Consider the following 15,708-nt stretch of genomic DNA (forward strand, 5'->3'; position numbering starts at 1 on the left):
ATAATCTCTTTGTACTTACCAAATTAAGAACAAATATTTTCAAATTAAATGAGCAAATGGGAGCCTTGGGAAGTTTATTGTTCTGGATTTGGAGCAATCCATCTCTTATTCCTCTCCTGCTTGGCCTTTCTGAAGTGCCTTTATATTTTTCTTCAATCTGACATCAGTTCAAGTACATTTGGAATGTTTATCCTCTTGGTTCCCCTTAGAACCACATGTATTGTGTTGAGGTTGATTTTTAATCTCCTTTTTTTCTTGGCAGATCATCTCAATTTTAGCTATTTTACCCATATATAAAATACCATAATAAAAATCTCTGGTCTTTAATTCACACTTGTTGCCCTTGACTGTACAGTCTTCATTGCTGAATTGCACTATTTCTTATAATATAAAAATGCTCTGCAGAACAGAGCAAAGTTACTCCATTATTCTTTGACTTTCTTCCTATTTCTCTTCAATTTATGCTTTTTTATAAATGACAGTATCATTATTTGCTATAACAAATTGTGCAGCTAATTTTTAAGCTAAAGATAAATAGCAAGTGAAAATAAAATTGCTCTAAAACCATTAGATGTTTAATGATGAAAACATTTTTCAGATTTTTTCAAACTTTATAAACAGTTATAAATTTTTGATCAACAAGGACATCCAGTTTAGATCTAAACACATAAAACATAAAGCTTATTTCCCTTATGTTGAAGCCAATCATGTTCCTATTGAAGGAGAAGAGGAAATCTCCCATTGAATTCAGTAGTGAAAGATTAAACTCTGAGTAAGAACTATGTAATAAGAAAATATTAAATACAACAACTCATGCCATGAGACTTTGGGGAGAGAAAGTGAAGGTTACTCTGTACCACAAATAATTGTTTTAAATAAATATCACTTTCATTTACTGAGAGCTTACCTTAAAATTTGCACGAGACACTTTTTCATGTACTTTTCTGTGAATTTACAAATAAAAAAATACATGTATTAAAATGTACTTCATTGCTTTACAAGACCTGTTTAATAGTAACATTACTCTTGTAGTTAAAATAATTACAAAGCTTTTTGTTCTTCTGCTCAAGTACAACATATAAAATACAACACGTAGAGTGTGTATCTTTTTATGACAAGGTGGAGTCTATAACAAGCCTTAGATTCTTATGTCTAGGTAGATGTACACTGGAAACCAATCATATTTTCTTTGTACTCAACTGATGTTTTTTACTTTTAGGATTGTGCGTGCACATGAGGAAATTAATAATTGGCTGTATAAATATGACCAGCCATAATTTACCTTTAAGTATGTTCAAATTAGTTCCACATATAGTTAATTCTAACAGCTACTTGATGAAATGCCTTCTGTTTTTTAACCTTAGACCATATTTCAACTGTTTCTGTAGAGCATAAGTTCCTAATTTAGTTAGTCTGATCTCCAGAATCAGGAGCCTACATTTTTTATTATTAGAGGAAGAGATATAAATATAGTCCTAAATATACTCCAAATCATTGGTTAGTGCATCTTTATGACTCACTCTAAAGTATAAAAATATTGCTATCAATTTCATTTAACTTATTTTAGAGAAATCCATCTGTTTATCTGTATCAAAGTAGTAAATAGATTTTCTGTGTGTACAAAAGATTAGCTATATAATTCAGGCTCATAGATTTAATGATTTTCTTTAATGCTTAGCTACTACAATGTGGTAAACCATGACATAGAAGACAGTGATTGATTTACATACAAAAACAAACAAACAAACAGAAAAAAACCTGGGTTGTAAACTCAGTTAAATTCTCTGTGTTTTTTAACTCTTGGGCTATCTAAAAGGAATGAACAGTTTCCTATGTTTACTTTCATAAGAACAATTTGATTTTGTGATATTATCTGATACTGAACTATTGGAAATATAATTTCAACAAATGTATCTCAGCGAGGAATAGGAAAGTATGGATCATTATTGTAATTTTGTTATTATTTATGTATTAGTATTTCTAAATTGGAACATATTTGACTTCGAATACTTTAAAAATACAAGATTATTCCACTTTTTTTTTTTTTTTTTTTTTTTTTTTTTTTTTTTTCTATTTAGGCATTTAAGTGTTTACATCTGAATTAATTTATTGTAATATTAAAGACTTCTAAGGGTGTTCTGAAAATATTTAATAGAAAATAGTATTTGAAGTAACAAAGAGAAATATTTAAAATATAAACATATTAGGCTTATAGGAACTGTGTAAGCTTGCTGTTTTAAGTGGTGATGATGACATGGAAAACATGAGAAACAGCTAAGAATAGTTTTAGCAGTTTTATAAACTGTTAATCCTATATTTCATTATTTTTTATTACTTTATTATGTTTTCCTTACTTGAATTTTTTCAGACATTCATGATCAGAACAGCAAGAAACCAGTTATGGTCTATATCCATGGTGGATCTTACATGGAGGGTACTGGCAACATGATTGATGGGAGCATTCTTGCAAGTTATGGAAATGTCATTGTTGTCACCCTCAATTACAGGCTGGGGGTTTTAGGTAAGTGGCACTTTTTTTCATCACCATAAATACATATATTGAAGTACTTAGATGGTATTTTAATTAAATAGCCAGTCAGATAGAGATATTTGAATGTTTATTAGATCTACTGATCAATCATAAATCCTCGAACCATTATTTATTTATTTATTTATAAAAAGAACATTCTTGCTGGTGGATAGTTTGACTGCATTATATCATTTTGAATATTGTTTAGTATTTTCTGGGGATCAAGCTACGTCACACCAAGCTGTCTTCTCGGCTGTTTTCACATTAATCAAAAATTACTGGACTTTTGTAATGAAGTTAGTGCTGGTTTCCCTTCAATTTATCATATCATATATGCTCTTTGTTCAGTATTTAACAACTGTTGGGGAATAGTGTCTATTTATCATTGAGATATCCTGAATTCCTCATAAAAAAGAAGAAAATTAGTCAAGAATGAGTACTTACTTGTTTCAAAATGGTTGCTAATAGCAAGAAGGATGTTACTATTTGCAATTTTTGTAGGCATGTTTGTTTTAGGCCAGAATTTTTATTTAATACAGAAAAAAAAGAGGCTTTATACACTGATGGAATTTATGTTATAGGTTAAATGGAGTCAAGGGGTTTCAAGGAGTGATATAGAATTATCTTTCTAAACATAAGGAACATTATAAACATGAATTATACTGTTAAAATGAATTAACATTACTGTCTTTCAAACATTTAATTAATTTCTGCCTTTTAAACTGTCTTTTTCCTTCTCTCAGCATTATTGGGAATAACAGAATATCCTTAGATCCATGATGTACTGGGTGTGGCTGGGATGGAGTTAACTTTCCCTGCAGCAGCCCATACAGTGCTGTGCTCTGCACTTGTAGCTAGAACAGCAGTGGTATCAATGTGGTATACCACATGGCAGGAGATGAAAACTTTTTTCTGCTTTCTCTGTGATTCCATCTTTTGGATAAACAAGCATATAAAAGCAGGTTTTCTCCAAATGAAGCTTTATTTAATGAAGCTTCATTTCTTTATTTCTTTTCCATAGAAAACTAAGCTAAAATTTTGCTCATCATAGCAGACTTTAGAGCTACTTTTTGTCACCTGTATGCTTATATTTCCAGCATTTTAGGAAGCAATTTAATTGTGCATTTTTGATTTACAAAGATTTTAAATCATTTCTTGATAGCAAAGCTGATCTATGTTCTTGTTATGTACTGTTTTGGAACAGAAGAATCTTCTTTTGCTGAATTATTAAGCAATGTTCTATCTCATCACAACAAAGAGATTATTTTTGTCCCTGAATTTGACTCTTATTCAAATATAAAATAACTTTTTTGTTTGTTTGTTTGTTGTTGTTGTTGGTTTTTTTGTTTGTTTTTTTTTTTTTGATTTTTTTTTTTTTTTCAAAGTTAGAGGAAGATTTATACATAAAGCAAGGAAGATAAACGTATTTTTTTTTGTATTTATACCTGCAGTCATAGTACTCAGAAACACACCCAAAAGAAGAAAAAAAAAAAAAGGAGAAAAAAAAAGACACAACAGGTTTTTTATGTACATGTATATAAGCTTCAACAAAACATTTTTTGTTGTTTTTGTTTATTTGTTTGTTTTTTGATAAATAAAAGTGTATGCCCAAGGATCGTCGTGATAGCTGTCACCAAAACAGTTTATTGAAACACTCTATTTAAAGTTTTTTATCTTTTTTTTTTTTTTTAACAAAATGTATTGAAGGATACAGATGTTGCTAGAGACATTTAATTGTCCAGCTTTTACATATCCATCTAAAGGAAGGAGAAGTTTGCAATATTTTCATTTACGAATTAATATTTTATACGTATATATATATAAATATAAATAAATTTAAAAAAAACATCAAAAATGAACATTAAAGTAAATAAGCATATGGAAAAAAGCATGTTTATTCATTTATATTTATATATATATATATTTATATATATATATATATATAATTATTACCAAATATCATTTTGGGGTTGGCAGTATTTGTGTCTAGCACAGAAGTTTATCTTCTTCAGGAGGAAATTCTCACTCAGAGAGTGGTGAGGCACTGGAACAGGTTGCCCAGAGATGTTGTGGATGCCTCATCCCTGGAGGTGTTCAAGACCAGGTTAGATGAGCAGCCTGATGCCAGGGTGGCCTATGTCACGGGGGTTGGAACTACATCGTATTTAAGGTCTCTTCCAACCCAAACCGTTCTATGATTCTATGACTCTATGGCTCTGTGATTCTTTATGAAACATATATTTATTTATGTAGGTTTGTTTCAAACCCTTTTCATTTGTGAGTTTGTACATACAAGTACACATACAAACATGACAAAAATGACAGGACTTGGTAATTCTATTGCTATTATCACATCCTGTGACAGGGAAATACACACTGCATTGGTCAGACATCATAATGAGTTACTGAAGCCCCTATATACGTATCTTTCCTTTGGAAAAATTGCACCTGAATGTACCCAACTATTATTATTACTATCATAAATGTTAGTTCTATAATTTAGGTATATTTAGTAGATTTCCTTTCATTCTATATTTTGTCATTAACAACAGCAGATAGAAAATCTATGTAGATGATCACTGTACAATATTAACCAGAAAAATTTCAGCTTGAGGTCCTGGGAATTTATCTGTGACAGAAAACTGGAGAACAAATTGTTAACAGTGTTTGCACATGTTTAAGAAACCAGTATTTTGACAATGCATCTTCATAGATGAGGGGAAATTTAAATTATTAGAAACCACTTGCTTTACCAGACTCTTCTTCACTGGCACAAGGTGTCTGGCTTCTAGAAATACATATATAGTTATGATTTTTTTGTCAAGGTAATAGAATATAAACTACACTTGCTTCTTTTACTACAGGATATAATATAATCTTTAATTATATATAAATAAATATATGATAAGTATATATTAAATATATAATGTTTATTATAATTATTGTTTAATTTTTTGATCATTAATCTATGATCACCTTATAAGTTATTGAAAGTCTTTGAAAAGATCTGTGTCTAATAACAGATGGCACTCCATTATTCAAGTTTTTAAACTAAATATTAGCAGGCACCACAATGACAAGATTTCCCCATCTTTGTGGAGATAATACTTTATAGATTGAAGTCTGGTTGTCTGTTGGCTATAACTGAGATACTGAAACTTCTAGTCTTAAGTAATAACCAGAAAGCAGGCATCCCACGCAGAAAAAGAAGACTTTAATTGCAGTAGCTGAGACACAGTGATCTATAAATAATTATAACTGGCTGAGAGAGACAAATAGCTTCATTTCTATCTTTTCTTATTGCATCTGACTTAAGAATAAGCCTTTGGACTCTGCTCTGAGTAATATTTATTTGTATCTCCAAAATAGATAAGAAATGCTGTTCTCTCTTTTGGAGGACTGCGGAGCTGCTCTGCAAAGAAGTACCACAACTTTTTCTCTGTGTTCAAGCAGCACTATGGCAAAATAACAGACAGCTGGACACAGGACTTTCCAACCTTTTTATTATTCCTTTTTTGGATTCCTCTGGATAAAAGTACTGCTGGTATTCTTATTGGGATTTCGAGACCCCTAAGGATGAATACAGTGGTAATATGGGTTGCAGATATTGTTTAGAAGGCCATATTTTCCCTTTGAGTATACATCTCCTGGATAGGATCCTTTGAGACAGTAAAATAGAAGAGGTTTAGCTTTTCCTTTTTACACAATATATGGGTACTATGCACAGTGTAGTGCTGCTGTGCCACGTTTAAGTCATTGTGCAACACTTTAGGGTTTGGGGAGATCTTGACTGCCCAACTCAGCATCTCTCATTCCCACTAATGCATCACCACAATGCTGAGAGAAGACACTGTTAAAGTTAAAGGAAATTGGAAATTTTGAAAGTGCAAGTCAGTGCTCCTATATTGTGATAAATTCTGCATTGTACCACACAGAAATACTAAAACTTACTGCCCTTCCAGCCCAGAACTCATGCTTTGAGCAATGTGTAGGATGGCTTTTTTTATATATTTAAGTTATTAAAAAAATAATAAAAAAATAATAATAAAAAAAAGAATTTTCAAAAATCCCATACTACTTAAGGACTTATTTAACTGAAAAAAAAAAGTATAAATACAGAAGAGTGAGATGATTGGGCAAAACAGATATCCTAAGTCTAATAATGTTATGGTATTACAGAAGAAAGATGGTTAGAACAACCTGACTCACTCAGTTTGGATATTGCTTAATTTGTTATTGTTCAAATTCTTAATCTTAGTGGGTATGCTATATATATATTTACAACCTAGCTATCAATATTGTGGTAACATCTTTTTCAGGGTTAAGTAACAGACAAAACACAGAAGGGGAACTTCTGGTTCCCCTAGCAAAACTGTTGTTTTGCTGTGACATGACCTGAATTGTTTGTTTCTTGGGGACACTTGAATATGCTGAGCCCCAGATTAGCTTGTGTAACAGTAGAAACAAAATCTGGAAAAATAGGAGTGAGAATTCTGGAAAGAAAGCCATAAATCTAGCCTCCCTTCTTCCCCCACCTCCACATCTACCAAACAAACCAACCAAGCAACAAGAACAAAAAATCACAAAACAAAACCAAAACCAAACCAAGCCAACCATCCAACCAAACAACAGCAAAATGCAAAGCCCCAACACCCCAGAATTATTTTATGCAGTTAAATTCAGATGCAGTGTTATAAAAATGGAAGAAATCTTCAGAAAATAATTAACATATTCAAATATGAACTTGATGTTCTTGTGTGAGCTATTACAGCCAAAACATGAGATGAATTCTAGAAATATGAATCATATTTTGGAAGCCAGAATTAAATGAAACATCTAATGTAGTAAATGAGACACACTCAGAGTTCAAAATTATAACATTTGTTTAGCATTATGGACACCATTTAGAATTTAACATTTTCTTCCTCTTAGAATTCCAAATCATGCTGGTAAGAATGGACTTTTTTTTTTTCTCTCTCCTTCCTTTACGGTAATAAACATGCATTTTAAGTACTCAGTCTTGAAAGACTGGGCTACCTTTTAACAGAAATTATATCCACATGTAATTACAGCTCTCTATAAATATTAGGCAATTTAATATAAATCAGAATTTATTTTACAAGGAGTCTCTGTACTTATGCAAGTTATAGAGAACTTTATCTTTCTTTACTTCACTAAGTGTTTGATTTGCAGGTTAGAACACAAATACATTGAAACAGTATACATTGTAAATGAACTGCTTAGGTTTTGACTGACCAGAAGCACATCTGTGGACTGCAAAGGGTGATGTAAAATGTTATGTAGGTTACAGATTCTTTAAAAAGTCACTATAGTTTAAGTAAGCAGAATATGAGATAATTTAACTTACTGAAACAGAGAGGTTAATGAGTCAGTGACTACTCAGGTAAACCTTGAATAAAACACCAGTTTCCTCATAGCAGTTTGGAAATTTTCCCAGGTAACATGAATGATGTAAGCAGTTATAAACTGTTAATATATCTAACCTTCAAGGTAACATTTTAATTAGTACCTTTACATATCGTTAGTTTGTGAAAAATATATGTTGGAAGCTGTACAGAGGTAATCAAAGAGATGAGTAGTATATGACCTCACTTTTCACCTAGAACAGAACTGAATTCTTTCATATTCACAGTGTTTGTACAGTATTATACTGTAAGATTCAAGATTTATCTTCACCAGTGTAGCTGTTGAGCAAAATGACGCCTTTATGTGTGTATTTTTGTTTAGTTTAGTTTTTGTTTTGTTTTTCGAAATTGAGACATGCAGATCTGTTCTCTTTGTGCCTCCAGGCCACCCTTCTTTATCTCCAGTGTGTGCCCACTAGTACAAGAAATTTAAAGGTGATCTGCTGGTAGAAAGCACCAGAGGTAGATTAGTACTCATGAAATGACCCTGGAGCTGGAGCATGCAAAGTAAATCACAGTTCAGTGCTTACACAAGAAAGGAGTTTTGTTTAAACTCAATTTAACTTATAATGATTGTTTACATCATTGATGCCAACGTACGCATCACTACATTGTGTTACCTACATCTTTCAGCTTCATGCACATTATTCCCTGGTTATGTTGGTCCCTGGCCTCCCCTGTTAGTTGTCCAACAACTGTGTCAGCTAATGTGTTACCATAGTGATTTTCTGCTTTAGTAAAACTAGTTCCCATCAATGATGGATAAATGTTATTTCTGTTGGTACCAACACATTTTTTGTGTACATCAGAATTATTGTATTTGATATTAATTTATTTGTTTGTTTATTTATTTTATTTGTTGTTGTTGTTGTTGTTGTTCTATTATTTATAACCTGTTGTTAGGTCACAAAGTTGGATTTGCACAAACGCAGCTGAGAAATCACATACATATCCCACTGTTTTTAGACTGTCATGCCACTACATCTTCTGTTTCAAACATGAGAAGCAGCAAGTACATAAGTTACAGTATCAACAGAAGCTATATGCACATTAATTGAGTTTCTAACATTAGATATACTCCTTTCATAGAAAGACTGCATGGTAGCACTATGATTACATCTTATAATCACAACAGCTCTTAATAGCTTGTTCTGCTCTCATGTGATTTAATTCTTTAGCACCTGAAATCATCTGACAATTTAAAACTCTTGACAAGATTAGGTAATTAAATCAGTAGTCATGGGCACATTCTTAGAAATGTGATTGTTAAAACTGGAGTTTAGCAATACTATTTTGAATGAAAGTTCCCCTTACCCAAGTACAATGTGATCTACCTCTTCCAGGCTTGATGGATTAACCCAGCTGATTGAACTAGTCAAGAATGCTGTGAGAAAATATTTTTTTTTATCATAAACTATATTGTCAATGGAGCAGAAAAGTAAAAGATGCTGTAAAACATAAAAATGAAAAGTTTAAAAAGATGAATTTCAGGTAATTCTCTCAGTAGCAGTCATCATTTGAGCGTTTCTAGCAATATCAAGGTAAGTGCTGCTCTATCTATATTAATATAAACACATTTATGTTTTGAGAAGTGACTATGAAAATGTTCTTTTTTTCCTTAGTGTATATCAATTTAGTCGTTATTATATATATACAATATACGTATGTTTTTTATATTTATATATTATATATATATATATATTTTTCCCCCAGATTTTTTCCCCTGCAGGTACCTTTTTTGTAGACAGGAACTACATGTTTCAGTTATGTTAAATGTTAACATAAATCTTAAATGTTTCAGTTTAATAGTATTATAAAGATTCTGGCTGAACAAAAGAAAAACAGGTTAAAACCTTCATTTTATATGAAGTCCTCCACTGTTTGCAGGGTTTTGCAATGTTTATACATAAATTAAAAGAAAAAATGTAAAGTGTTACTCACTCACTGTAACAAGGCAGTATTCTTTTCTGAGGAGGCAGGGGAGCAGTGTGCAAAGGGTCATAGAGTTAAAGTTGCATGCTTTCACCAACCAGTGAGATGTACTCTTGGAAGGAACACAAAACAAACACATTTTTGTTTTAATTATTTCAGACCTTTTTGTCATTCCTTGTAATGACAAATTGATGGACACAGAAAAACTGAAATATCTTAACTGCTTACAGTAACCTATCAAGCCAGTATATATCACAGTATACAGAGAGGAAAATCAAAACAAAACAAAACAAAACAAAACAAAAACAAAAACAAAAAACCTCTCTGTGTGTTTATGGAGCTTCTGTTTCAGAACTGCCAATTAATTTTTGCCTTGAATAGCTCCTAAATCTATACAAGGAATCTGAGTATTAAATGAATAAAACGTAAGTGATAAATGTTAAGTGAGTTCTTCAGTAGATATCTTCAGGTAAAGGTCAGCAGTTGACAAAAGTCATCAATTTTCATCTTTTCATTTCTGCCTTCTAAATGTTTTCCATTTAGGGAATTGATAAAAATGTGTTCTTTTGGCATTCATTAGTCCCAGGTCTCCTATGGTAACACTGGTTCACTTAGAGCTTAGATTGATTAAAAAAATATAATCATGCAAGATGTAATACAATTACAGTAGGAAAAATGGGAGGACTTATAATAAAAACAACAATGAAAAAAATGGTTTCAGAGTTTTCAATTTTTATTTGTTTCTTGTTTCCCAAGCTATCTGTGGATTGTATTATGTATTCACCTAAAACTAAGTACCCCCTTTGGTATCTGGGAAATGGTAAAGTAAGCACTTATAGCCTTTATCGAAACTTAAGAGAAGAGACTAAAACCAGAGTTTTATTCATTGCTATAACATTAGATTACATAAAATCAGATCTTGTATGTTTAAGAAAATCAAATCTCTCCAAGTAGGTTGCATAGGTCTGTGTTCATTTTCTAGAAATGTTAAAGATTTTTTTAACATTTACTTAAGTATGTGATTCTATATTTGATATACTATCAAAAATATATATTTTTTTCACATTTCAGTTGTGCTCCATTTATAACAAATAACATTTGATTGTAAATATTTGTGCTCTGTGAAAATGATGTTCCTATGTTTGAGTAGCTAGTAGTTACCTAATTCCCTACAAATCTCATCCATAGCTAATTGAGTTTCTATGAAAATACTTCGGCAATGACATGGTTGAGAGCCTCTGGTTAAGGATTAAGGGACAAGCAAATAAAGCAGATGTCATTGTGCCAGTCCCCTATAGACCAAGCCAGGATGGTAACACCAATTAATTATTCTTTAAGGAACTAAGAGATACCTCTAGATCAGGTGGCCCTGTCCCTATAGGGCACTTCAATTTGCCAGACATAAACTGGGAATACCACACAGTTGATACAAACATGTCCAGGAGATTCATAAAACAACTTGATGATAACTTCTTGATACATATACTAAGAGAGCTGACCAGAAAAAGTGACCTCTCAGATTTGCTACTTGTAAACCAAGAGTGTCTTGTGGGTTAAGTGGCAATTGGTGGCTATCTTGGTCATAGTGACCATGAAGTAGATGAGTTCAAAACGTTTAGTGATAAGAGGAAAAGTGATACCAAAATGGGGAAGAACAGACTTCAGACTGCTCAGGGAACTTGTTAGTGAGGTCTCGTGGGAATCTGCTTTTAAAGACATTGAGGTTCATCAGTGCTGGTTGTACCACCTCCTAAGAGCGCAGGAACAGGCAATTCCAAAATGGCAGAAGTCAAGCACCCAGAGCAGAAGGCTGGCTTGACTGAGTAGGGGTCTTCTAGAGCTTAGGTCAACAAAGAAAGTGTATGGCCAGTGGAAAAGAGGTCAGGTGACATGTGAGGACTGCAGAGATACTGTTTGGCATTGCAGGGAGAAGATTTGTGTGGCCAAAGCTCAGTTAAAGTTGAAGCTGGCCAGTACTGTGGGGGACAATAAAAAGAGCTTTTAAAAGTATCTTAGTAGCAAAAGGAGAACCTGAGATAACACTTGTCTATTAATTCATGAGGATGGTCACCTCAAATATAGGGACATACTCAAAGTAGAGATGTTTAATGCCTTTTTTCCCTCTGTCTTCAACACTGATGATGGACCTGCAGAATTTGCTACTCCAGCAAGATATATATAAGTCTGTGGACCTCAATGGGATTCATCCCAGGGTGCTCAAAGAGCTGGTTGATGTCATCATGGGATGACATCATCTCAATTATTTTGCTATGGTCTTGGGAATCTGGAAAGGTCACAGTCAACTGAAAGCTAGAAAATGTCGTTCCATTTTTCAAGAAGAAAAAGAAAGAAGACATTGGTAATTACAGCCCTATCAGTCTCACTTCAGTGCCTGATAAAATTACGGAAAAGAAAATTCTGGGAATTATTGAAAAACACCTTAAAGGCAATGCAGACATTGGTCACAGAAAACACGCATTCTTAGTTAATGGATTTAATATTCTTTTAGTTCACCTAGTTGACCAAGGGAAGCCAGCTGATGTAATCTTTTTGGATTTCAGCCTAGTTTCTGATACTTTTTCTTATAGTATTCTTCTGGGCAAAATGTCCAGCACACAGCCAGACAAAAGCATTATGTGATGAGTGAACAGTTGGTTGATGTCTGGAGCTCAAAGTGTTATAATAAATGGTAATTTAATGGTGATAAATGATGAACCCTACTAATGACTAGCCACCATCAGACTGGTGGCATTCCTCCTGTCTCCATTTTAGGGTCAGTTCTCTGTAATGTTTTCATAAAAGACTTGGGTGCAGGACATGGAGACATAATTGGTAAGTTTATGGTCAACACTAAATTGGGACAAGCTGTTAACTCTGTTGAAGAGAAGCCTTGCAGAGAGATCTTGACAAGTCAGTAAGCTGGGCAATCACAAACCACATGAAGTTTAACAACAGCAAGTGTCTGATTCAGCACGTGAGATGGAGCAATCCTGGATATATGTAGTGTCTAGGGAACAAGACTCTGGAGAACAGTGGAAAGGGATCCCTTCCCATGTAGAAAGGGACCTGAGGATTTTGGTTGACAGCAAGTTGAACAGGAGTCAACAGTATTCCTTGGCAGGAGGCCCAACTGTATCCTGGGATGCATCAAGAATAGCATTGCTAGATGGTTGAAGGAAGTGATTGTCCTGCTCTAGTCTGTGCTGATGCGGCTTCACCTGGAGTACTGTGTGCAGTTTCGGGCACCACAATATAAGAAGGACATAAAACTATTAGACAGTGTCTAAAGGTCACTCATAGTGCAACAAAGATGATGAAAAGTCTAGAGAGAAAGACATATGTGGAGCGGCTGAGGTCATTTGGTTTGTTCAGCCTAGAGAAGAGGAGAGGTGAGACCTCATTGCAGCCTACAGCTTCCTCATGAGGGGTGACAGAAGGGGAGGCAATTATCTCTTCTCTCTGGTAACCAGAAACAGGACCAGGAAATAGCATGAAACTGCATCAGGGGAGGTTCAGGTTGGACATTAGGAAAAGGTTATTCACTGAGAGGGAGGTCAGGCACACACAGGAAATATTCCTGAGGGAAGTGGTCATAAAACTAAGCCTGCTGGAGTTAGAGAAGCATTTGGACAACGCCCTCAGACATGTGGTCTAATTTTTGGGTGGTCTTGTATGGAGCCAGGATTTGGACTGGTTGATACTTTGTGGCATCCCTGCCTATGGCAGGGGGGGTGAATTAGATGATCTTCCAACCCTTCCAACCCAATCCATTCTGTGATCCTTTTGGGTCCCTTCTAACTCAGAATATTCTATGATTCGGTGATTCTATGATACATTTCAAAACAGTAGAAAGGTATAAAAAAATACATTGATTTTCACAGAAGATAGTCTAGTCTACAACCATTACCAGGTCAAGACTAATCAATCATGACAAAAATTTCAAACCCATTTACTTTCAGTGAAATTTTGTTTGTCCTACTAAAACACAATCAATTAAATTTTCCTTCTGTTCGGAATCTTTTAGGGAAAAATATCACCAGTAAAGCTTTATTCTTTTGGCACAAGTAACTTAGTTCAGATCACTTAGCTATTATAATCCTTCAGGATATTTTTCTGTGAACTTAATAATTTTCCTTTTATTGCTAATATTCCCCTGTTGCTTTTACAAAGGGGAAAAAAAAAAAAAAAAAAAAAAGGTTTTCTCTCTCTCTTTCTCTTTTTGATTTTTATTTTACTTTTTTTTTTTTTTTAATTTATTTATTTTATTTTATTTTATTTTATTTTATTTTATTTTAATTTTAATTTTTATCTTACTGTGGAAAACAGGAGGAATCAAACACACATTGGTTAAATACAGATATCTTAGACTCAGTTGTTTTTCAGCATAGACTTGTATTGATAAAAATACAAGAAATTCAATTCTGAATATCCTTGAATAAAGGTTAGTTTGCAGATGTTGAATAGAACATAGAACAAACTATGACTCATAAGGTCCTAATTTCATCTCTACTTTTCCTTTGCTCTTGAGAGGAATTACATTGCTTCATTGGAGACTTCTTAAGGAAGCAAAAGATTTCCCTTTTCTTCTAATCTGTGTTATAGGTTGATAAATGAAGCAAACCTGTTTGTTCATAGTAGAAGAGTGATAGTAAGCACGTAAATTGCTTTTCTCTGTCCAGCCATAATGAGGATCTCTGAACATGTTTATTCAATTTACATCATAAAGTCTCTGGGAAAGTAACTGTCTTTCTGGTGGTTGGTTTGTCCAATGCAAGGGCTTTCCTTGCCTGTGACTGTTGCTCCTAACTGGTAATGCCACAGAAATATAGTAAGCAGCAAAAAGAGGCTCCCTTCTGTTTGCTGGAGGCTGTCAGATTGGCACAAGCAGATCCAGAATCTTCTGAATAGCTTTACTTTCACAGACATAATGCACATAATGCATTACACACATAATGCAGGTACAATGCAACTTCCAGCTTGCAACCTGACTGCTCTGATCTGTTTACATCTTCTTCTGCAGATGGGCTATGCTTTTTTTTATTTTTTTATTTTTTATTTTTTATTTCTTTCAGAAATGGACTTATCTGCATGTACAAATGTTAAAAATGCATGTTTAAAGGAAAGACGTTTTAACCATTTTCTTTTGCTTCATGGAAATGTTTGCTGCTTGTCAAATGTACAGAATTGGCTATTTTATCAAGAAAGAAAACCTGTGCTTTACTGAAAACTTATGGACTCTCATTTATTTGATTTTTTTCATGTGATTGTAGTCAAGACTCAGATGCAAGCAAATCTTATTGACATCTTTATAGTTCCTACTGATGCCAGCTAGCCATACCTTTGCCTAATAAGAGAGAATCAAGCTTCTGTTTCTTGATTCTGAGAGAATCAAGAGAATCAAGTCTTCTGTTTTTCTAAATGTGTTGATGACTGGATAACCCGCCTTTAAAAAGTTATTAAAAAAAAAAATAATAATCCCTCTCTTCATTGGTTATTTTAATTAAAAGTCAGTAGTTTACCTCCTCCCTTTTAGGTCTTTCATACAGGATGTGTACAAGGACATCATTTATGAAAAACATTCTAGAGATTTAGCTTAAATACAGTCTTCTTAAATAAATTTTAAATATATATATATAGAGAGAGAGAGGAAAAAAATCCATTCTGTATGCCTGCTAAAGTAACATAGATGTTGAATTACTTTTCTGGTTCATAACTACATTCAATATATTCAATAATCTGTAGGACAAATTTGTCTCGCATTCATTGTGAAGTCCTCCTGTTTTTACCTCTCCGTTTAAGACATCCAGTTTTCACCTTCAG

The 15,708-nt window shown here is 33.3% G+C and overlaps 1 protein-coding gene across 3 annotated transcripts in view; it reads left to right on the plus strand.

Moving 5' to 3' along the window:
- NLGN4X (neuroligin 4 X-linked) overlaps window positions 1-15,708 on the plus strand; it is a 189,689-nt gene that overhangs the window by 130,942 nt on the left and 43,039 nt on the right. For all 3 annotated transcript variants that reach the window (XM_032191110.1, XM_032191125.1, XM_032191117.1), the window contains one exon: window positions 2,369-2,521. In XM_032191110.1, coding sequence (XP_032047001.1) covers window positions 2,369-2,521 — 153 coding nt within the window. The remainder of the gene's footprint in view (window positions 1-2,368; window positions 2,522-15,708) is intronic.

This window comes from Aythya fuligula, chromosome 1 (genome assembly GCF_009819795.1).
Source record: "Aythya fuligula isolate bAytFul2 chromosome 1, bAytFul2.pri, whole genome shotgun sequence".
Classification (NCBI taxonomy): Eukaryota; Metazoa; Chordata; class Aves; order Anseriformes; family Anatidae; genus Aythya; species Aythya fuligula.